This window comes from Amblyraja radiata, chromosome 3 (genome assembly GCF_010909765.2).
Source record: "Amblyraja radiata isolate CabotCenter1 chromosome 3, sAmbRad1.1.pri, whole genome shotgun sequence".
NCBI classification, from domain to species: domain Eukaryota; kingdom Metazoa; phylum Chordata; class Chondrichthyes; order Rajiformes; family Rajidae; genus Amblyraja; species Amblyraja radiata.
This window is the reverse complement of record NC_045958.1, coordinates 66,966,471-66,990,217: the sequence shown is the minus strand read 5'-3', so window position 1 is coordinate 66,990,217 and position 23,747 is coordinate 66,966,471. Positions and strand designations below refer to the sequence as shown.

General features: G+C 41.0%; 1 protein-coding gene across 5 annotated transcripts in view; it reads right to left on the bottom strand.

The window, feature by feature from the left end:
• Positions 1-1,891: 1,891 nt before the first annotated feature.
• The window catches only part of kdm4c (lysine demethylase 4C), a 353,632-nt gene continuing 331,776 nt past the window's right edge, over positions 1,892-23,747 (bottom strand). For 4 of the 5 annotated variants that reach the window (XM_033017965.1, XM_033017969.1, XM_033017967.1 and 1 more), the window contains 3 exons: positions 23,474-23,593; positions 10,730-10,822; positions 1,892-2,988 (listed from right to left, as the gene is read on the bottom strand). In XM_033017965.1, coding sequence (XP_032873856.1) covers positions 2,818-2,988; positions 10,730-10,822; positions 23,474-23,593 — 384 coding nt within the window. In that variant the 3' untranslated portion in view covers positions 1,892-2,817. The remainder of the gene's footprint in view (positions 2,989-10,729; positions 10,823-23,473; positions 23,594-23,747) is intronic. The other variant, XM_033017968.1, reaches the window with a different exon arrangement.

The following is a 23,747-nucleotide window of genomic DNA, read 5'->3' as shown; positions in this document are numbered from 1 at the left end:
CCATCTCCATCGCAGGGGACAGACTTCTGACCGACATACACTACAAACCAACTGACTCACATGGCTATCTGGACTACACGTCTTCCCACCCTGCCCCCTGTAAAGACTCCATCCCCTACTCCTAATTCCTCCGCCTACGCCGCATCTGTTCCCAGGATGAGACACCATAGATGAGGCTCGCACCAGGGTCTCATCCATACCCCGCAACACTGCTCTCTCCCCATCCCCGCACTCGCAACAAGGGCAGAGTCCCCCTAGTCCTCACCTTTCACCCCACCAGCCGGCAAATACAACAAATAATCCTCCGCCATTTCCGCCACCTCCAACGTAACCCCACCACTCGCCACATCTTCCCATCTCCCCCTATGTCTGCCTTCCGCAAAGACCGCTCCCTCCGCAACTCCCTTGTCAATTCTTCCCTTCCCTCCCGTACCACCCCCTCCCCGGGCACTTTCCGTTGCAACCGCAAAAAATGCAACACCTGTCCCTTCACCTCCCCCCTCGACTCTTCAAGGACCCAAGCAGTCGTTCCAGGTGCGACAAAGGTTCACCTGTATCTCCTCCAACCTCATCTACTGCATCCGCTGCTCTAGATGTCAGCTGATTTACATCGGTGAGACTAAGCGGAGGTTGGGCGATCATTTCGCCGAACACCTCCGCTCAGTCCGCAATAACCTACCTGAACTCCCGGTGGCTCAGCACTTCAACTCCCCCTCCCATTCCCAATCCGACCTCTCTGTCCTGGGTCTCCTCCATTGCCAGAGTGAGCAACACCGGAAATTGGAGGAACAGCACCTCATATTCCGCCTGGGTTGCTTGCGTCCGGTTGGCATGAACATTGAATTCTCCCAATTTTGCTAGCCCTTGCTGTCTCCTCCCCTTCCTTAACCCTCGAGCTGTCTCCTCCCATCCCCCCTGCCCTCGGGCTCCTCCTCCTCCCTTTTCCTTCTCCTCCCCACCCATCAGTCTGAAGAAGGGTTTCGGCCCGAAACGTCGCCTATTTTCTTCGCTCCATAGTTGCTGCTGCACCCGCTGAGTTTCTCCAGCATTTTTGTGTACCTTCAGTGGATTGCAAGCTGTCTGCAGACTGGCAAGTTCTCAACAGCCATTCTCTATTTGGTTTGCATCTGATTTCTTTGAGAAGTGACCTTTGGTGGATTTGTCATTCAAGGAAATGCTGATCCCATGTACTATACACTCCACAATGTGTTTTTATTTAAACTGGAAAAAAAATTCACTTAATGTTATATTATTGTCTCAACACAAAACGTCACCTATCATGTTTTCCAGAGCAACTGCCCGACCTGCTGAGTTATAATCCAGCACTGTGTCTTTTTTGTAAACCAGGATCCACAGTTCCTTGTTTCTCCACTATATTATCGTCACAATTTATGCCTGTGAAATTAACAGTTTGTGCAGCAGGAATGTTTTTCAACTCTACTTATCCCCTAAGAATTTACATGTGGTCATATAATAAGACATTAGTAAGATTTTAATTTTCAGCAAAATGGTCAAGTGTCTTTTGTAAAGGGAACGGTACATTTTATTATCGGTAAGGAGAGATTTTGTTAGTCTGTACAGGGACAAATAGTTGTTGTTTTGTGGAGCAAGTGGGCAAAAGGACTTGTTGAATTCAATTGAAAATAGAGTTTTACCTTTGGGAGATTCTGTGCAGAACAGTATGAAGCAGGCAGGAATCAGTTTTGATCCCTGAAGGGTTTATGTGGGTTATGAGAATAATTGATGTAGCATGCTGCGAGATGTGGAAAGCAGCAAAGATTTTCCTGGCAAAAGGTTTGAATATAGTCATGAATGAATGGCTGCTTTATGCAATAGTGGACAAAGGATTAAATATTCACCCCACCTGATGGATTCGAAAGACCAGAAGATGATCGGTGCTGGTGGTTTTATTCAAAGCTGCCCATTCATAAACTTTAGGGTTTTTAAAGAGGGAAATTACATTAAATAACCATAAAATAACAATAACGCCAAACAGCTATAATACAAGAGCAATGAGTTGCTGTTCTTAAGAGAGCACTTAAAATGATTTAAACCTCGCACATTGTTGCTACAATAAAGCCCCTAAAGTATACATCTTTTTCCCTTATGGAGGAATCAACTCTTTTTTTTCCCCCTTTACATTGCTCACTAAAAAACTAAAGACAAAGGATTATGTAAGGCATGGCTTCTTGCTAAAACACTCTTATTAGGTAATTTCAAAAATGTTGTCGGACTCTTATTTTACAGCATAGAAAAGTGTCCGAGACAATTTTTTAAATGCTTTATCTTTGTAACTGATAAGAGTACCAAATAACAGAAAATGTACTTGTTTGCAAACTATCTGTAACTCATCTATATTTTATTAAATATAAAAAATCTGCTCTCAGGTAGCAATGGATTGTTTCTTTTTCTTTTGCACAGTATCGTGAAGAAAAGCAAAAGAGGAGTGATTCTGTCAAAGTCTCAAAATCACAAGGTTAAAAACCAGCAAAACAAATGCTACCCAAAACTGTAGCAGTCATATAAAAATATTTTAGTACACAAGCATGTTAAATTTTTTTAAAGGCTCCCAATTAGAGCCCGTTTCTGAGACACTTGAAAAATTATTCATTCACATCGGTGAGAGTCCTTGTTCCAAGAAGCAATATCCAGGTATTTCTTCATCCCTTTATTCTTCAGAGGAGCTCAAGGAATTCCTCGTTTTTTGTTGTTGCACAGACTGAGTATTACACAATTGTAACCCAAGCAGGTCAGAGATTTATTTGCAACTTATTGAATGTGCTGATCAAAGTTTTCCTTTTGGCTGTCAGCATGATCTTATTGTCCTTGGCGGCAATGGGTCTGGAAGAAGTTTCCCAAGAAAGTGCGATAACCAGGATCGTCAACGTACTCGTTCATGAATTTGTAATTCAGGACTCGCGGTCGCTTCTTTGCCTGAACCTTCTCGGTGGAAAATGTTGCTTCATAGCGCATGTCTGAAGCTGAAGACTAACAAACAAAGGTATATTATAAGAAATTCAATTATTAGAGCATTGCATTGCCTAAAGAAGCATTTTGAGGGAAGGGGGAAGGAGAGTTAAGAAGGGAAAAGGGAGAGTAGTTATTGGTGCCACTTCACAATTAACATTGTTCTAGGGATGAGCACTAACCACCAGTTGTCCATAAAACTACTGGTAATTTTCTGTAGAATATTACCGAAGCAAGTTGTGCACAAAGTGATTGTATTAAAGAATGATGATCCCAAAGATCAAAAGACCGTGACACAGAACTGGAGTATACAGTTGAAAATCTGGCCCAAGAATTATAAGAAACATAGCCACTTTTTTTTTGGTCACTTAATCATTGATTTTGAATAAAGCAGCATTGAATAATAGATCCTTTTTAATATCTGGATTGAAGGACGATTGAGTAACATATACTTCCTGCACACTTAACCGACAATAAAACGTGCTTCACTCCAGAATTACTTGTAACCTCAGTCCAACGTTGCCCTTGGGTAGCAACAAATTAAACAATACATCAGTCTAAATTAATATACTTTACATTATTTAGTCAGTTCCCTTTATCTCAACTGTTCCTCAGTTTAGTTTGCTATTCATAGTCATAGCACGGAAACAAGCCCTTCAGCCAAACTAGTCCATGCCGACCAAAATGCCCCGTCAAAGCTAAATTTCCACTTGGCACTTACCGCATTTAGCATGTCCCACTAAACCTTTCCTAACCATGTATTTGTCCATGTGTTCTTTAAATGCTTTTAATAGAACCTGCCTCAATTACTTCCTCTGGCAACTCGTTACATAGATCCACCACCCTCTGAGTCAACAAGTTGCACCTCAGGCCCCTATTAAATCTTTGCCCTTTCACCTGAAACCTATGTTCTCTAGTTCTTGACTCACTTACCCTGAGTAAAATAATCTGCATTTACCCAAGCTATTCCCCTCATGATATTATACACCTCTATAAAATTGTTCCTTGCAGTGCAGGAGGCTGAGGGTTAAAGTCCTTAATACACTGGGGAAGTTGTGAGAGAATGTTCTGGTAAATGAAAATTCACAGAACATAAGACAAGCTAATATCACAAAGGGAGCATATACAGTAAAGATAATGACAACTCGAATAGTAAAGTGTACAATACTTAACCATATACCTCTTATTAGTGTCATGGCAGGATAAAATAGTAAAGGTATAAAATTGGTTAGTTCTCTTTATGCATGCAGTATTCATTAAAATATAGATGAATTAATGTCATAAATAGCAAAAAATGGGAAACATCTGAAAGCTATTACGGAAACATGGTTGGAATATGGCCAAAGTTAAAAATGAAATATACTCTATTTATAAAAAGAGATGGGAAAATGAAGGAGGAACAGTGACTAACACGATAGGATGCAATAAAGGCAACAGAGAGAAAAGGATCCCAGTGAAGATAATTATGTTGTTAGATCAGTACTGCTGGAACTAAGAAGCACACGAGGGGCAAAAAAAGATTGGTGGAAGTTACCTTTAGGTCTCTAAACATATGTTGCTCTATATTCACTCAAGTCCGTAAATTATAGAATAGTGGCACAGTGACATGGCGGTAGAGTTCCTGCCTTATAGTGCCAGAGAACTGCTATCGATCCTGACGATGGGTGCTATCTGTACCGAGTTTGTACATTCTCCCTGTGACCACATGGGTTTTCTCCAGGTACTCCAGTTTCCTCCCACATTCCAAATACATACAAGCTTGTAGGTTAATTTGCTTCTATACATTGTTAATTGTCCCTAGTGTGTAGGATTTGTGCTGGTGTATGGGGTGATTCCTGGTTGGCATAAGAATAGTCTTTCACATTGTACTCCTAAACTAAACCAAACAAGATGTGCATATCACAAGGGCAATTCAACAATCATGTGGGACTTGCATCTGCACAGTCTTGGTAATTCAATGAGCAATCATAGTATGGACTCTAGCAGTTTACATGAGATGGTTATTTATCCCAGTTAATTTATAGTGGAACCAAACCAAAACAGCAAAAAACGAAGTTCTAGAGGAATTCAGTGGATAGGATAGCATCTGTGGAGGGAAATGGACAGGTGACATTTCGGGTCAGGTTCTGAAACAAAACGTCCATTTCCCTTCACTGACCCTGCCTGACCCACCGAGTTCCTCCAGCACTTTTCAGATGCTGCAACTTAGAGCAAAAACACTCATCTTCAAAATCAAAACTATTTATATTTGTTTTAGCATTCTGCACTGATGGAAAAAGAAACAAATCAATTAAGTTTCAGAGAGGGTGGAAGAAGTATGGGCAGGATAATAGGAATATCACTGATACGGGTGAGGTCAGGTCAAATCAGTTAATGGGGGAGGTGGACAGTTCTTTGTGTTGTAACATATAGGAGATCAGTGAGACATGTCCAGCAGGCCAGGCTGTACGAATGGAGAGAAAACCTTAGTGAAAAATTAGACTGGATGACATGCAGCAGAATGACTTGGAAGGAAAAGAGAGTTACTTAAAACTGGAGAATTGGATATTGAGTTCGGAAGGCAGCAACTTGCCCAGGTTGAACATGAGGCTGGTGGCTTCACTGTAACAGCGCAGGAGGCCACCAGCCGAAAGGTTAGAGCAGGAATAGGGGAATTAAAATGGCAGGGTACAGAATGCTCAAGATCACTCCAATAAGCGAGTTCCGATAAACGCAAGGAATCATGGGATTTGTCAACAGTTATCATGGGATTTGTCAAACGCTATAAATAAAAATAGAACAAAGCACTGTAGATTCAGTGAGTATAGTTTGGGTCTGCCTTTTTGTCTTTTTTCAAGTTTGTATTTGTCAGGGGGCAGATATGAGTGGGAGACCGGGGGGGGGGGGGGGACGACAGACTGGACCGGCTCTCGGCAGCTGCGCGCGCATAGAACCGCACCTCATCCCAACCCGTGTCCCCGGTCCCCCCCCCTCCCACACGTCCCATCCTCGCCCGGGGCGGAAGCCGGAGATGTCTGGACCGACGGGACACTGGCCCACAGCCAGCGCGGAGAAGCGGCAACCCCAGCTCACCTCCACCTCTCCCGCCGGGCCAACTGACAGCCCGGACCAACGATACCAGCGGCCCAAGGCCTACAGCCAGCATGGAGAAGAGCCTACTCCAGCCCAACCCCGCTCCAACACCAGGGGAACCCGTTCCCCTATGGGCCGCTACGGCGACAAGTGCCAGTTCGCCTACGGCCTGGCCGAGCTGCGCTCCCTCAGCCGCCACCCCAAGTACAAGACGGAGCCAAGCTGTACCTTGCGCACCACCGGCTTCTTTCCCTACGGCACCCGCTACCACTTCATCCACAACCCCAAGGAGGAGCGAGGGCCCCGGCCTCACCTGCCGGCGCTCGACTGGGCTGCGCTGCGGGCGGCCTTCAGCCCCGACCTGGAGTTGGAGCTGGCCCGGACTCCGGGCTTGGGGCTGGGCAAGGGAGGGGGAGGAGGTTGCTGCTGCCGCCAGCATCACCAACACCACCAGCAGCTCCAGCGGGTGTCCGACCTGCCCATGCCCGGCAGGAGCCCGTCCGCAGACTCTCTCCGTCCGGGACGACTCCAGCAGCAGTGGCTCCGAAACGCCCGCCTTCGAGCAGAATCTCAGTGTCGGACTGGGGGGAGGGGGGTGGTGGTGGAGGGCTGCCCGACCCCAACCACGGACAAAACGCAAGCCTGCACACAACGCAGCACCACCGTTGCCTAGACTGTTTTTAGCTATTGACCTATGACCTGGGCATGCGCAGTCAGAATACTGAACTCGCTTATAAATAAAATGCAGATCCTCCCTTCAGTGCATTGGTGACCGAAGTGTGAACACCTAATGCAATACATTAGGTTGGAAGAAATAGATATGAATCACTGGTTTTAACTGCAAAGATTGCCCGAGTCCCTGGTAGTGGGAAAGAAAGAGGTGAAAGGATAGATTTTGCAGTTCCTGCAGTTCCTTCCGGACTCAAAGGGAAAGATGGGGTGGAAGATTGCAACCTTCACGTGCTCCGCCCTGTTTCGACGAATGCAATCAACCCGGCGTGCACAATCAAATAAGGTCAAATAGAACAAGTTGTCCTACAACTTTAGGCTGTGCACGCCATATGCAAGAAGAAGAAGATCCCTTTGAAAGCCTGCAAAGGGAAGGAGAGTGTGTCTTGAGGTTGGAATCTTGTTGGGAATTGTGAAAGATAATTATTTGAATACAGAAGCTGGGAGCATGAAAGATGAAGACTATGGATTTTATCTGCTTCTGCCTCTAATTATCATTTTTTAAAGTGTTACATTGACATTTCTGGTAGATGCCCTATCACCAGCATTTCCTTAGTTCTCTCTCTGCAGCTTGAACCACGTTTTTTCCTATTGAAGGTAGACAAAAATGCTGGAGAAACTCAGCGGGTGAGGCAGCATCTATGGAGCGAAGGAATAGGTGACGTTTCAGGTCGAGACCCTTCTTCAGACTGATGTGGGGGTGGGGGGAGGGGCGGGAAGAAGAAAGGAAGAGGCGGAGACAGTGGGCTGAGGGAGAGCTGGGAAGGGGAGGGGAAGGAGGGAGAAAGCAAGGACTACCTGAAACTGGGGGACTCAATGTTCCTACCGCTGGCGTGTAAACTACCCAAGCGAAATATGAGGTGCTGCTCCTCCAATTTGCGGTGGGACTCACTCTGGCCATGGAGGAGGCCCAGGGCAGAAAGGTCGGATGCGGAATGGGAGGGGGAGTTGAAGTGCTGAGCCATCGGGAGATCAGGTTGGTTAATGCGAACTGTGCGGAGGTGTTGGGCGAAGCGATCGCCAAACCTGCACTTGGTCTCACCGATTTAGACAGTTGACACCTAGAGCAGCGGATGCAATAGATGAGGTTGGAGGAGGTGCAGGTGAACCTCTGCTTCACCTGGAAAGACTGCTTCGGTCCTTGGATGGAGTCAAGGGGGGAGGTAAAGCGACAAGTGTTACATTTCCTGCGGTTGCAATGGGAAAGTGCCAGGGGTGGGGGTAGTTTGGGTGGGAAGGGACAAATTGACCAGGGAGATAAAGAGGGAGCAGTTTCTGCGGAAAGCCGAAAGGGGAGGAGATGGGAAGATATGGCCAGTGGCGGGAACCCGTTGGAGGTGGCGAAAATGTCGGAGGATTATCTGTTCTATGTAACGGCTGGTTGGGTGGATGGGGAGTGAGTGCGGAGCTACGGGATATAGAAGAGACCCCGGTGAGAGCCTCATCTATAGTCGAAGAGGGGAACCCCTGTTCCCTAAAGAATGAGGACATCTCCGATGCCTTGGTTCGGAACACCTCATCCTGGGTGCAGATGCGGCGTAGACGGAGGAATTGGGAGTAGGGGATAGAGTCCTACAGGAAGCAGGGTGGGAAGAAGTGTAGTCGAGATAGCCATGGGAGTCAGTGGGTTTGTAGTAGATGTCGGTCAGTAGTCTGTTACCTGCGATGCAGATAGTGAGGTCTAGAAACGGGAGGGAGATGTCGGAAATGGTCCAGGTGAATTTGAGTGACGGATGGAAGTTAGTGGTGAAGTTAGTTCCTATTGATAATGCTCGAATCGTTGAGTGCTTTTATCCAACATTTGTAGTTTTAACTCTGACACCTAAAATATTGGAGCGATATATTTGATATATTTACAAAGCTTTTCAAGTCAAGAATAGAACCTAAAACTGAATGGATTATATTTGGAATAATAGTAGAAGATATCAATTTAAATAAAGACCAAAACGTTTTTTTTAATTATGGGTTAATAATTGGAAAGAAATTGATACTTAAATTTTGGAAAAATACAGCTATACCAACTGTTAAAATGTGGATTAGGAATATAGGACATAGCATGCCTTGAAGAAATGAGACTCCGATTAATAGATAAATATGACCAATTCTTAAGGAGTTGGTCTCCTTTCATCGACTTTTTGGAATCATGTGATGCAGCGGTACCGTAAAGATTGCTGATTTCAGTTCATGCCGCGGATAGATCTACATCTCCGAATAAAGATTTGAAAATTTCTCTTTTAAGGGGCCTTCTCTCCTATTTCTACTTTCCACTTTTTCTTTTTTTATATACACACTTCACGTTTTTCTATTCTCTACCATCTATTTTTCCTCTTTTTCCCCTTTCCATTGTTTTCTTTTTCTTGTCTTGCTTACTTCCTTTTCAAAACATAAAACTAGAGGTTGTACATAGAATGGATTACGGTATGACATAGTTGGCACCTAAAATTAGGTTCCACTGTATTGTTTTGTACTGTATTAACTTCTAATAAAATAAACAAAACAAAAAAAAAAACTCTGACACCATGATGTCCCAAGGAGCTTTACACATGAAAGATGACTAATTAAGCTTAAACCTGTGTAGTTTCAATAATTATTGGTTAACACCTGTATACAATTGGAAGGAGAATGATGCTAAGCTGTTAACGAAATAGGTTCTTCCGGCTCAGGATTAGTGGAATCTCAGAAAGAGAAATGTTAACCATTTTGCTTTCCACAGATGCTGCCTGATCTTGTGAGTGTTTTCAGCATTTACACTTCTACAGATCCTAATTTACACCAATGGTACCATGTGAGGAAGTGCAGCGGAATCAAATAAGTTTCGCTTTGATTTGATAATTTGAACATACAAAAGGGCAAAATGTTCACATTTTGTACGATGTTGAACTATTTAAGACTCAGACAAGATCCTCAAGCCATAATTAACAAAGTCGATATGATGAACTACACAACCAATTGCAGAATACAGGTCATGATCAAGGTAAAGTAAAATTCTGTTAATCCGCACGTTTTGGGGCCATTAATTTACCTTGTCAGACCAGCAGGTTTGGAAGCTATTAATTTACCTTTCGGTTCATGATATATAAACTCTCTAGTTAAGCCTAGAAATTTTAAGGGAATGAGTAAATCCAGGGCCCAGATGGGTAGAAAGGAGCCCAGGAATCAGCAGAGGGATAATGATTATCAGAGTTTTACTATACCCAGCTCTGCTTGGACCATAGAAGGTGTACCGTGGCAGAATAGGGGCTCTGACAAATAGAAGGACAAGTGCAGAGAAAAGCCATTGCATGCTTTTTAGTGTCAGAGCTAGGAGCTACAAGAAAGTTTGAACATATTGCAAAAACACTCTGAAATAGTAATCTTACGTGAAATTAAATGGTGAGATACAACAAAGAAACACAAATTCAGACGAGTAAATTTAAAATTAGGATATAATAGATTATTGACACTGACAGTCTGTATTCACTAGTCTTAAAGGAAAAATGTGTGAAATAATTAGATATAACGGTGGGAGTAGGAGTACAGTGCTCATGTTGTTCTTGACGAATGCCAGTCAAACAAATGTGCCAGTCCTTGCCCTGTTCTCCTGAACCATCTTAACGCTTGGGGCAAAGATAGAAAAACATTGCTGGCATAACTCAGCATCTCTCAAGAAAATGGATAGGTGACATTTCGTGTCAGGACCATTCTTCAGACATCAATCAATTTTCTCCAGAGATACTGCCTGACTGGCTGAGTTACTCCTGCATTTTGTGTCTCTCTTTGGTATAAACCAGCATCTGCAGTTTCTTTTTATTACATATTGCTTAGTGCATATCAGTTTTTGAAGTACTGGAAAATCTAAATTTCACTACACTGAATGATTCTGGGTCAATGCAGTGGGGTCGGTAAATAATTTGTCTTGTACACTGTTATTTTGCAAATTTTAGTCCATACAATGGTGAAAATATTTTATGAGTTTACTTACTAGTCGTGATTTAACCCGTTTTGGCAGTTCTTCATTTAACAGATAGACATCTTCACGTTTTACTACAAATTGGGAGCCATCTTCGAATTCAACCTGCAAAAGTGATTTTAGATTAGCTATGAGATTGATGACAATGAACCTAAATCATTTTACTTTATATATATTATCTTTTTTTTCTTCTTTTTTTAAAAAAAAATTTATTTTTATATAGCACATTTTTAGTCAACTTGCATTGACCCCAAAGTGATTCACATAATTACATTCACACACACAGGCAAAGGTGGGTGAAGTGTCTTGCCCAAGGACACACTATCTTGTGATAACCAAAGACAAATTATCTTGGATAATTTTCAATTCATGCACTATACAGAACATTGAACAGTACATACAGCTCAGGTACAGACCCTTTGGCCTACGATGTCTATGCCAACTATGATTTAAAGTTAAACTAATGCCATCTGCCTATACATAATCAATATCCCTCTATTCCATGCCTCATCACGCCTGTTGAAAGGGTTCTTAAATATTGCTATTGTTCCTGCTTCTGAAACTTCCCCTGACAGAGCACCTACCACCCTTTGGCCAAACATGCCTTGAAAATCTCTCCTTTAAACTTTCTTGGTAATGCTCCTACCCAGTTTTTGACTTTACCATTCTGGGAAGTAGCCTCTGCCTTAACTAACTAAGTCTCTTCTTCTATTATACACTTGTAACAGGCCACTCCTCAGCTTCCTAACTCCAGCAAAAATAATCTGATTATCCAATCTCTCCTTACAGCTAATATTCTCAAATCCAGGCACCATGCAGGTGAATCTCTTCAGCACCCTTTCCAAAGCCTCCATGCCTACATCTTTCCTTCAATGTAGTGACCAGAACTGTACACAGCAGTCCAAAGTGGTCTAAACAAAGTTTTATACAGCTGCAACATGACTGTCCGAACTCTTGTACTGAATGCCTCAACCGATGAAGATGTCATGCCATACACCTTCTTCGCTGCCCGACACATTTGTATTACCACTTTATGGAGCTATGGATTTGAACCCCAAGATCCTTCTAGTAGATCAATGTGCCTTAGGGACTTGCTATTTACTGTATACTTTCTTCTTGCATTTGATCTCCCAAAGTGCAACACCTTACACTTGTCCAGATCAACGTCTATCTCCTCATATCTCTGGCCATATTTCCAATTGATCTTTAATCTCTTTACTTTAGTTTAGTTTAGAGATACAGTGCAGAAATAGGCCCTTCTGCCCACTGAACCCGCACTGACCAGCGATCCCCGCACATTAACACTATCTTACACTAGGGACAATTTTACACTTATACCAGGCCAATTAACCTACAAACCTATACGTCTTTAGCGTGTGGGAGAAAACCGAAGATCTTGGAGAAAACCCACGCAGATCACAGGTGGGGGCTGCGGTAGCGGGCGTCCGGCCGCGGGCGGCGCTGGATTTAAAACACAGCAGAGCCTGGGATCCGAGATCGCCAGAGTCGGAGCTCCAGCCAGCGCGGCCTGAGGACTTCGGGGAGGAAACGGCCGCTCCGGACATTACCAAGCCGCTAAGGAGTGTTCACCCGACGCCAGAGTTCCAACTTTCCGGCAAGAGGGCCTGAAAACATTGGACTTGGAGCGGAGGCCACAATAGGACCGACTATGGGTGAACAAGGGATGGGACTGGACTTTGCTGCCTTCCCCCACAGTGGGAACCATAGTGGGGGGATGTTTTTATGTTGTTAAATTCTTTAATGTTGTGTTTTATTTTTATTCGTGTGCTGCATTGGCAAGTCAAATTTCACTACAACATTTGGTGTATGTGATAATAAATGTCCTTTGTAAATTGTAAATGTTTGTAAAGATTCTAGGTATAGCAAGAGGATATGGAGATAATTTAGCATAGATAACAGAATGGATACCTATTTTAGTTACAACTTTCAAGGTTTTCTATTAATGGGTCTGATTTTCATACCAGCATTTGCTTTAAATAAAAGCTGGGCTGGTGAATAGAACCTGCCCAGCATTCATTGTCTGGTCTTCACTCCATGTACAAAGATGTGTACAGAATGCAGAGTGAAGTGAATTTCATCCCTTTGTTCTGAATTCAGCTCCCAACAATATCAGGAACAGCTCCAATTTCATGTGGACTGGAACTCATATAATAATATGTATTCTCAAATTGTTCTTTTTATTTCCAGCCAAATTCCATAGCTCCATTTGCTGCTAAAAAATCATAATAACAAAGATTCATTCCAAAATGAACAAAACCACAAAACCATTAAAACATCTTACATTAATTTCTCAAGCATTTGTAGTTCCAACCGTACTTTTCTCACAACGTGAAATTAAATGTACTGCTTTTAATAAAATTGAACATTTGATAGAGATATTTAGCATCAGGTAACATAACAGAAATTGATGAAAAACATCCAGGTCAGCAACCGTACACTCATGCTACTATTTCAAACTCCATGAACTTTCATAAGGTTAAACATTGTTCAGATTTTCTGCACTTATTATTCCCTTTTTCCTCTAATTGAATTTTGGGCTACATTTACGTGATATTTTAAATGCGGGAGTAAAAGGCTTCCATAAATTGTCCTAATATGTACAAGCAGATGATAAATGTTATGATCTTGCCTTATCAGCATCACAGTAGTATAATTTACTCAGGTTAAATTACAGTGAACCCAGCTCCTGGTTTATCTTCACCCTAACCTACCATTTTGCCAGCATTCTATCTATCACTCTTTTGAACAAACACAGCGACAAATCTTCCACAGCCATCAGGCTAGAGAAGTCCCAAGGCTCATTGCCCTCTGCAGAAAAAAAATCTTTCCTCATCTCAATCTTAAATGGCCTACTCCTTACTCTCTGTGCCCCTAGTCTGAAAATTCACAGTCAAGGGAAATAACCTCCGCTCTCCAATTTGTCAAGCCCTTGAAGAATTTTGCAAATGAGACATTTTATTTCGGTTTCTAACATTTCAAAATTATGAAAACAAAAAAAGTAATAAGATTGTTCAATATAGACACCTTAACACAGATCCCATCCTGGACACAAGTAACCATCCCTGACATACAACATTTTAGGCCACAAATTCCTTGTATGGGAGCAGCTGAGACGAATTGTCCTCTAAGGAACCACAACAAGCAACAAGCATATTATATGAAGGATTAAGTTGAAAAAAGATGAGACGCTTGCTGCATCGCATATTTAAAATTGTTCTAGATCTTTATCTCTGAGAATCTTATCAATCCATTATTATTGTATTTCTGTGTCCTCCCTTTTCTTTATTACAGTGATCTTCTTAATTTAACTTTGCCATTTGCTTAGCTATAAGATCAGGTCTAACTGCAGAGAAAGATCGGAAAAAGCAGCTAGGATAAAAAAATAAAAATTGAATTTAGTATCTTAAATTTGATGCCATTTCACCGGGGTATTGGTATGTTGGGGTGGACGGTGGTTAGTATAAAGTAAGTAATATAAATATAGAGACGCAAGAGAGTACAGATGTTGGAGGAACAGGTCGGCAGAAGGGACCAGACGGAAAAGTAATTTATCCATTTCCCTCCAAAGATGCCGCCTGACCAACAAGTTCCTCCAGTATTTTGTTTCTTTACTAATCTCATTGCATAGGAAATGATTAGAGGGATATGGGCTAAACGCAGATATGTTAGCCGGTGTGGGCAGTTAGACCTGATCTTATAAAGATAAAGAAAAGGGAGGACACAGAAATACAAAGATAATGGATTGATAAGATTCTCAGAAATAAAGATCTAGAGCAATTTTAAATAGTGTAGATGGGACATGTTGGCCGGTGTGGGTAAATTGGGGTGAAGGGCCTGTTTCCACGTTGTAAGACTATGACTCTATGCTGTGGGAAGAGGAACAGAATACTTAGAATGTAAAGACCTGGATGATCAGCCATGATCATATCGAAAGTAACTAGAAAATAATAGTTCAGCCTCACCCAAAATATTCTGTCTGCTTTTTGTTGCACAACTTTAGTAAGGATGCCTTAGCCTTGGTGAGTGTGCAACGTTTTAAGATTGGTTTGCAAACATTAATTCAGAAAAGCTTTTGTAGAATAAATAACTTGCAGTGGTACATGGATAGGGAAAGTTTATAGGGATATGGGCCAAGGGCTGGCTGGTGTAGATGGAACATCTTGATCAGCGTGGGCAAGTTGGGCCAACGGGCCTGTTTCCATGCTGTATAATTCTATGATTGAAAGTGTAAATGGAAGACACAGATTTAAGATAACCACCAAAAAAAGACAGAAATTATAAGAGAAAAATAATGTACAAAAATTGTGGTGCAATGCTCAAAGGGTCGTGAAAGGAGATTCAATTTTAACTTTCAAAAGGCAACTTTCATCAGCTGTAAGCTCTGGAAAAAGAGTAAGAGAGTGGATCTCCTGAATTGTTCTGCTAAAGAGTCATCACTGGTACAACAGAAGCTGTGCTCTGTGTTGCATTGTTTTGACCTTCTACTGTGCTTTTAAAGTAGAGAAGAGCCTGCTGTTATTTTATTGGGATGTTGAGTGAGAGGAGGATTAATTAGATAGACTAAGATACATTTAGTTAAATAGGTGGGCATGATGATAGAGAAGTGGAAACCTTCAAGCTGAGAACAGAATTTATAGCCTGTGTGGTTTTTGCATGGCTATCAAGAATGAAAGAAAGCGACAGAGGAAGTGCTAATTATCTACATCCACAGCAAAGGAGAGAAGGGTAAAGAAAGTCACAAGCAAAGAGGAAGGGTAAGACCGTAGGTATGAGACAGTAAGGGACTTGTTCAAATGGTGGAGGAAAGGGTGATGAGTGAAGAGTACTTGGGTTCTGACAACATGTAGTCAACAGCTTGATAAATTTTAAAGAATGGAAGGTTCACCAACTATACTTGTCAGGTCTATTGGTGACAGAAACAATTCTGTTTAATGTATTCTCTATTTTGAACGTGTGTTAAATCACAATATCTGCTAAGTAATTATTCCTACAAAAATATATACAATCCAATTTTATTTGAACCTTTTCACTCTTGCTAATATTTGGAAATGGCATGAAATTATCTGGCAGCCAACAAAATAGGATATTTTGTCACAATACCAATTGTTGATTTTCATTAGACTTTCTTTCCTTTCACACTTACCATATCATTACAAAAAATACATACTATATCAGTACAAAAAAGAGTCAGACACAAAAAGCTGGAGCAACTCAGCGGGACAGGCAGCATCTCTGGAGACAAGGAATGGGTGATGTTTCGGGCCCTTCTTCAGACCCAAAACGTCACCCATTCCTTCTCTCCAGAGATGCTGCCTGTCCTGCTGAGTTGCTCCAGCTTTTTGTGTCTATTGTTGGTTTAAACCCTCCCCGTTGGATTGCAACCTTGTCGTGGTCGGGGAGCTTGTGTGTCTCAGTGACCCCTAGAGCTATGCCAGCGGGAGATTTGTCTCCTGTTAGGGTCTCCCATGCTGGACAGGTCGAAGGGTAGAGGCGAGACGAAGAGCAATCCACTCCAGGTTGGAGGTTGAGCACAGGGCTAACAACCCTGTCTCGTAAAACAAATATGTTATGGAAACAGCAACTGAAGGAATCAACACTACTGAGTGGAGGACCTTCGTTGCTGCCCTACATGCCAGGAGGCTTAATAGGCAGTAAGTAAGTAAGTAGTCGGTTTAAACCAGCATCTGCAGTCCCCTCTTACACAAATAAGAGTCATACTGACTATTGAAACTGAACGAGAAAATCAGTAGAATAAAATGGCATCATGTTTTGGGACATCTGTAATGCTAGGAAAAGGAACATATGCATGCATTTTTTAAGATATTGATGTAACTGATTGAGGTGAACTGGTCAAAAAATGTAAATGGAATTACTGGTTATTGTAAATATTATCATTCTCTCCAGAATCTAATAAAAATCACAATATTGTTGACAAATTAACATGGTGCAAATATTTTCACACATATTACTACTGCAGCTATTATTTAGTGTATAGACCTTTAGTATCTGACAGAGATTCTGTATTTTTTAGTAAATAAACATAATTCAAATTAATTTTAAGCAATATTGGTTATTCAACCAAATAAAATTGATAGCTTCAGTAGGAACAAAGGATAATTCGTCTTTTGTATTTACATTACTTCTTTACAGCTTGCCCACATCCCACGAGTCAAAAATCAAAATTAATATATACTTCAAGCAAGACTCCAAGCACAATTTTCCATTTCAGTAAAGCTGGTTGTTTTCCATTTTGGAAAATAACTTTCATCACTTGTCTTTATTATAAACCAAAAATTGCAGCAGAAAAAGAACACACCCCTTTGTTTAAATAAATTGACTTAGAAGTGAATCACAGACATTATATTTTGATTTAAATTTTTTGTGTGACACTTTTTTTTTTACAGGTTTCTCCAACTATCAATGTCAGAATTAATACTTAAAATTAGATTTAAAAAGCGTAATATTTTGTAATTAACACGGTTCAATTAATTTAATAGGAAATTACTCAGCAATATACAACTTTGCCTGGAATCTCAATGCACTAATGCATTTATGAGAAAATATCACACAAAATAGTGCATACGTCTGAAAATAATATTTTAAAACATCTTTAGAACAAATTCCACATAATCATTGACAAGGTGGCAGTCCTTGGGCAATGTATTTACTGAACAAGTCAATCGCAATTGCTCAAAGATAACCTCCAAACTGGCTTCTTTATATTCTCTGATCAGCAAAATATAATTAACACTGCTGAATACAAAATACTAAAACAATTATGAACTATTCTTTAAAATGTAAACTTCTGTCTTTTCTGTCACGTCGGATTTTGATTAGAATCAATTTCCAAAACATGCACATGTTTTACTTTTGTTAGCAGAACTGATATTTAAAGAGATAAAGAAAATATTCTAAAACTGTCATTATAACACAAGTGTATGAATGTAGGTCTCGTGAAGATGGAAATGGTGAGGAATTAGCCTCAGTGCTAAACTGATGCTATCGAATGAGTAGATTAATGTGAATATTACACTGATACATTGTAAGCAAAAATGTGCGATAGTGTAAAAAAAATGCATGATAAGACTTGGAGTGATGTGGTTTTCTTTTGTGCTAGCTTTTGAACCAGTAATGAGACCCTCACATTCCAACAGCTAAAAACTTGGCATAGTCACACATATACAACAGGAGCTCGGGAGTACAATGGACTAAACCCACATGTCAGCAGTACCATAGCAACAGAAAATACTCTAACGCAGACAAAAGCTTCAACTGTAGTAATATCACAATGAATCCTGCATACAAGTATACACAAATGGGCTCTTGGATGCACAGGTTGTATGGTATTACAAACTGATGTGCAAATACAACTCTTAACAAATGTTTAATAAAGATTATGCACCCTTTTGTTAAATGGACCTCTATACGCTGTGCAGTAAATTTACAATAGAAACGGATTACATTGAAAATGTAACAGCACTTACATATTTTCCCATTTAGGTTACAGTTCTTTAAAAGAAAACCATTAGTAAATAATGACCAGGCACAGTGTAACTTTCTATTTAAATATGACCTGTTAAGTAGACAAACCAAAAAATCTTCATTGTGATTAATAATGAATTGCCAGATACAGTGTTGTTGTTGAACAGACCAGTGGTCTGAGTTTGTGGAATAATATGGACGGGGCATCAAACAAATATTTTTGACTCATTCTTTGAAAATTAGTATTTTCCTTGTAGATTGATAAAGATACACAGCTGGAGAATAAATTGCTTGTTTATACCATTATTTTTTCAATTACAGTATGAACAAAATTATATGTGCTATAATTATGACCCAACCACTACTCCCTTTCTGCGCCAACATCCTAACGAAGTTCAAACAAATAACCTGTCATTCGTACCTTAGCTCACACTGGTCTAGTAAGGCATCCTCCCCCTCCCTCCCTCCCCCCCCCCCTGAAGTGGCAAGATGTGGCTACTATTGGGTGAGCAAGTTCTTTCAAAACACTTACTCTCACCTGTCCTTTTAGAAACTATTACATTACAGAAGTGGTTTCTTCAAAGACAAATGCAAAAACGAAATGCTACATTTTTGTACAGAAAAACTCCCGAACTAAACTGCATTTTCAATCCTTGGCAAGATTCAAAGCTGGAGAGAGCACAAAAGATTGAAGATGTGACCTACATATGTTGCTCTCTTGTGACATCTAGTTACATGGTAAAATGCCAAGTAGGTTGTCACAATGTATTACCACAATGCGAATGCTATGCCAAGTTAACTGTGCAAAATCCTGGTAACTAATGCTGCCTGCGACATGCCTGTGCATAACACATTTGTTGAATTTGTAGCATCAAATGAATGCAATGAAATATTGTAATCTAACATACACACTGTATTCAGGCCTTCAAAGTCCGTGTACACAAAGACATTTTCTTAAAAACAGGGAAAGATTTTATTTCCTGAATCACCATATAATGTAACAATATCAGGTACTACAGTTCAATGCCACTTCAGGCAATCCTTACATGAATCAGTCCTATTCTCCCACTTATTTCCCTGTAACTTATCCCTCTCACATGCCCAACTATTCCCCTGGTTCTCCTGCCAGCACCTACGTTAGGGACAATTTAGAGTGGCCAATGCTTTCGTGAAGAACATGCAATCTCTGCAAAAACAATGCCCAAGGTAAGGATTGAACCTGGGTTGCTGGAACTGTGCAGTGACACAGTGACTGCTCTGCTGTCCTCATAGTTCTGAGAAGTTTTGGGAAGCAACATCATTGTCAGTGATAGTTTACTTCAAATTCAAAACAAGCAGGTGCCCGATATCCAGGACTATAAATCCTTCTCATTATGGCTACTCTGTCTTGAGTCAGTGATAACATATTTGTTTCTGAATCACAAGATCGATTGGTCAAGTAGAGTCCAGGACTTTAACACACACTCTAGGTTGTCACGTTGTGCATTATAAGTATTATTCTGCATTGTTGGGGCATTGATGGAACTTTAGATAGGGTTTAGATCAGTATTATCTGACAGCTCAGTTGGGCATTATTTTTTTTCGCTATTTGAAGAAAGCTGAGAAATTAGATGAACATTATGTAATTGACGTCCGACACCACCCTTTGTATTATTTCAGTACTTCATTTGCCTTCAAAATTTATAGTGATGTCAATAATTAACCAGATGTAAAGGACTTTTTGGCTTCACTATTATCTGATGCTGTAATTCAGCCATTATTGATAACTTATGCTCAGTCAGCACGCTTCCAACATTGCAGGATTTCACAGGCAGTGCTCACTGCTCACACACTCCTCTCAAAGTTAACACTGCTGTCTCACTGCTCCAAGGAAGCAGTTTGATTCTTGCGTTGTATGTGTGGAGTTTACATGCCCTCTCTGTGACCATATGAATTCGTCAAACATCCAAAATACATACTCATTGGATATTATGAATTTACCCTTCGTATAGTGATAAAAATAAATAAAAGGGGAGAAAAGATTGCAGCGGTACATGGAAATAAGGAGATTTTCTGGAAACTGGCATGGTGAGATGAGTCAATCAGTAGTGTCCTACATCCTAGTAAGTACCAATCTTTCCCCTGTTATTTTCCCCTTTATCCCCACAACCTTTTTAATCATGATCCAGTATTATCCTAGTCTAGAAAAATCAAAGGGCTACAGATGCTGGAAGTCTGAAATGAAATCAGAATTGCTGGAAACAGTCAGATGGTAAGAGATTCCATGGAAAGAGAAAAAGAGTCAATATTTCAGGATCAAGATCCTTCATCAGATCAGAAAAAATAAATAAATAGCTTTGTTGCAGAGAGGTTGGGGGATGGGACAAAGTACATATCTAGAGATACAGCTTGAAAATAGGCACTTGGCCTACTGAATCCATGCCAACCATCAAACAATTCAATGTTGTCCCATTTTGCACCTACACCCCACACACTCGGAGCAATATATAGAGGCGAATTGACCTTTGGGATGTGGGAGGAAACCAGACCACCCAGAGAAAACCCACGTGGTCACAGGGAGAACGTGCAAAATCTACACAGACAGCACCTGAAGTCAGGATCGAACCCGGATCTCTGTTGGTGTGAGGCAGCAGCTTTTCCAGCTGTGACACTGTGCTGCCCTTGTGCCACTATGCTACCATTCAGAGAGAGAGAAATGAAACAAAGGGACATGTAAAAGCAGGTCAGAGCTGTTCCCAAGACCTTAACAAAATAATTCTAGAAATGCCTAAAGTATCTCTTACTTTCTGTGGAGAAAGAAAAATTGCTGAGCTAATATTGCAAGCAGATACCAATGCAGTGGAAAGACACAAAATGCTGGAGTAACTCAGTGGGACAGGCAGCATCTCTGGATAGGAGGAATGGGTGACGTTTCGGGTTGGGACACGAAAAGTCACCCATTCCTTCTATCCAGAGATGCTGCCTGTCCGGCTGAGTTACTCCAACATTTTATGTCTCTCTTCAGTGTAAACCAGCATCTGCAATTCCTCCCTACACACTACCAGTATAATGGAATTGGCTGGTGCTATGCAAACAGATATAAATATCTGAAATTTGAATTCTGAGAGCTGCAAAATGCCCAGATGCAAGATGAGCAGTTGTTCCTCAGGGTTACATTTGGCCTAGTTGTAGGGCACAGACAGAGAGGTCAGAGGGGGAATTGGGAATCAAAGTGAGAGTCATTTAGAAGCTCAGGGTCACTTTGTAATAGTGAAAGGCTTCGGAAAGCGTGGACGTGGAGAGGATGTTTCCGCTAGTGGGAGAGTCTAGGACCAGAGGCCACAGCCTCAGAATGAAAGGACGTACCTTTAGAAAGGGGACGAGGAGGAATTTCTTCAGTCGGAGGGTGGTGAATCTGTAAAATTCATTGCCACAAATGCTGTGGAGGCCGCCAATGGATATTTTTAAGGCAGAGATTGATGGATTCTTGATTAGTACAGGTGTCATGGGTTATGGGGAGAAGGCAGGAGAATGGGGTTGAGCAAGACATATAGATCAGCCATGGTATAATGGCAGTGTAGACTTGATGGGCCAAATGGCCAAATTCTGCTCCTATGAACTTTGTTGTTAAACCAATCTGCTTTTGCCTTCTCCAAGTGTCAGCTAATCACTTCCCCCAGAATGAACTGATTAGATCCAAGAACCTTCTCTACTCCCCTTCAGCATTTCAAAGGGGCATTCCTTATGTCACTCACCGGTTCACTTGTCTATCTCCTATCACTCCCCATCACATTTAAATTACAATAATTGCAGGCAATTAGCTAGTCGGTCTTTTTGATGTGCACACGCTTTCCATGCCAAGGGCCATATTTTGAAGTGTGGAGCAGAGTTACAGCAGGATGGTTAAAAAAACCAAGTCAACCTTCAAGAAAGGCAACATCTGCCCTTTCACCTCCTCCCTTTCCACCATTCAGGAAATTTCCTGTCACTTTAATGCTTCATCCCACTCTAATATTTCTGTCCATGGCCTCCTGTACCAATTCCAGGAGCCCCATTGAAACCCTGAGCAACAGCACTTCATTTTCCGTGTGGACATGTTGCTGCTTTCTGGATTCAAAACTGAATTTCAGATGTTGTTTTTTTTTGTTTTGTTTGTGCAAGAAATGACAAGTTCTGCTGTGAAATTATAGACATTTGCAATATGAGCTCATTTTTCTCTGTCTCTGCAGACACTGGCTATTTTACTGGTCATTTCTAGCATTCTCTTTAGTTTTTCAGTTCTGACTTGCAACAGCTTTCACTCGTCCATTTGTTTATTGCCTTTCTCGCAATGCTCACAGTATTCTATCAATCAACCTTCTCAATAACAGAGGGTATCAACCAACCTTATCATTAACAGAGGAATTAGCTTAGTAACCCTCGACTCACCCTATTGAAGATACTCCCTGCTTAGCCATCCTTCCCCAACTCCCCACAACTTAAAACTTGTTTTCTCATTCTCTCAGTTCCAATAAAGGGTCTGAAAATTAAATATGTTTTCTTTCCACGGATGCTGCTTGACCTGGTGAATGAACACATAATCCTGCCCACATGGTCATTTCACTCCCGTCATCGGGAAGAAGGTATAAGGAGCCTGAAAACTGTAAAATCTAGATTGAAGGGCAGGTTCTTCCCAACAAGCAAAGGCTATTAAATACTGCAACCTCCAACTAAGCTCCTGACTACATAAGCTTTGTACTATTACTTTGTACTATTACTGTGTGTTTTTATATTCATATTGAACGGTTTTGTTTTTTTATTATGGTGTTTAAGATTACTGTGTTTACATATCTGTTATGTTGCTGCTGCAAGTAAGAATTCATTTTCCTATCACAATAAAACACTCTTGACTGTTGAATGTTTCCTGTAATTTTTAAATTATTTTTAACCATCCTGCTCTAACTGCTCTATACTTCAAAATATGGCCCTTGGCATAGAACACGTGTACACAACATCAAAAATATCATCTGGCTGGTGGCATGCAATGATTGTACTTTAAACCTTTTCATACTGAACATTTATAATTGATCAATATAAAAAGTATTTGCAAATTGAAACAAGTTTCACAAAGACATTAAATCATTCAATAAAGAATTATGTGCACATTGTTTTGCTAACTTTGGCCTGGACAGAACAAAGTAACAGGAGGATTCTCTAAAATCAATCAACCCACTCATAAGTCATTCAAAAATGTAAATATTTGTCATGACTGGAACCGTGCCAAACATTACTTACCTGGTACATGTAAATGATGTTAGATGATACAAATTTGGCACCGTAGAGTAGTCCATCAGTCCATCTCACCTGGACGACTTCTCCCTCTGCTGGAGGACCAAGCTCCAAGCAATTTTTACTCTACAAAAGTCAAGAAAAAAAATAACATGTTTTTTATTGTTATTAACATGCCACTCATAACCTTGGATCACAACATTAGAGTGAAATATTTGAGATAAAATTGAAAGGGGCACTACACTCTAAAGGCCCTGTCTCACGATGTGAGTTTATCCAA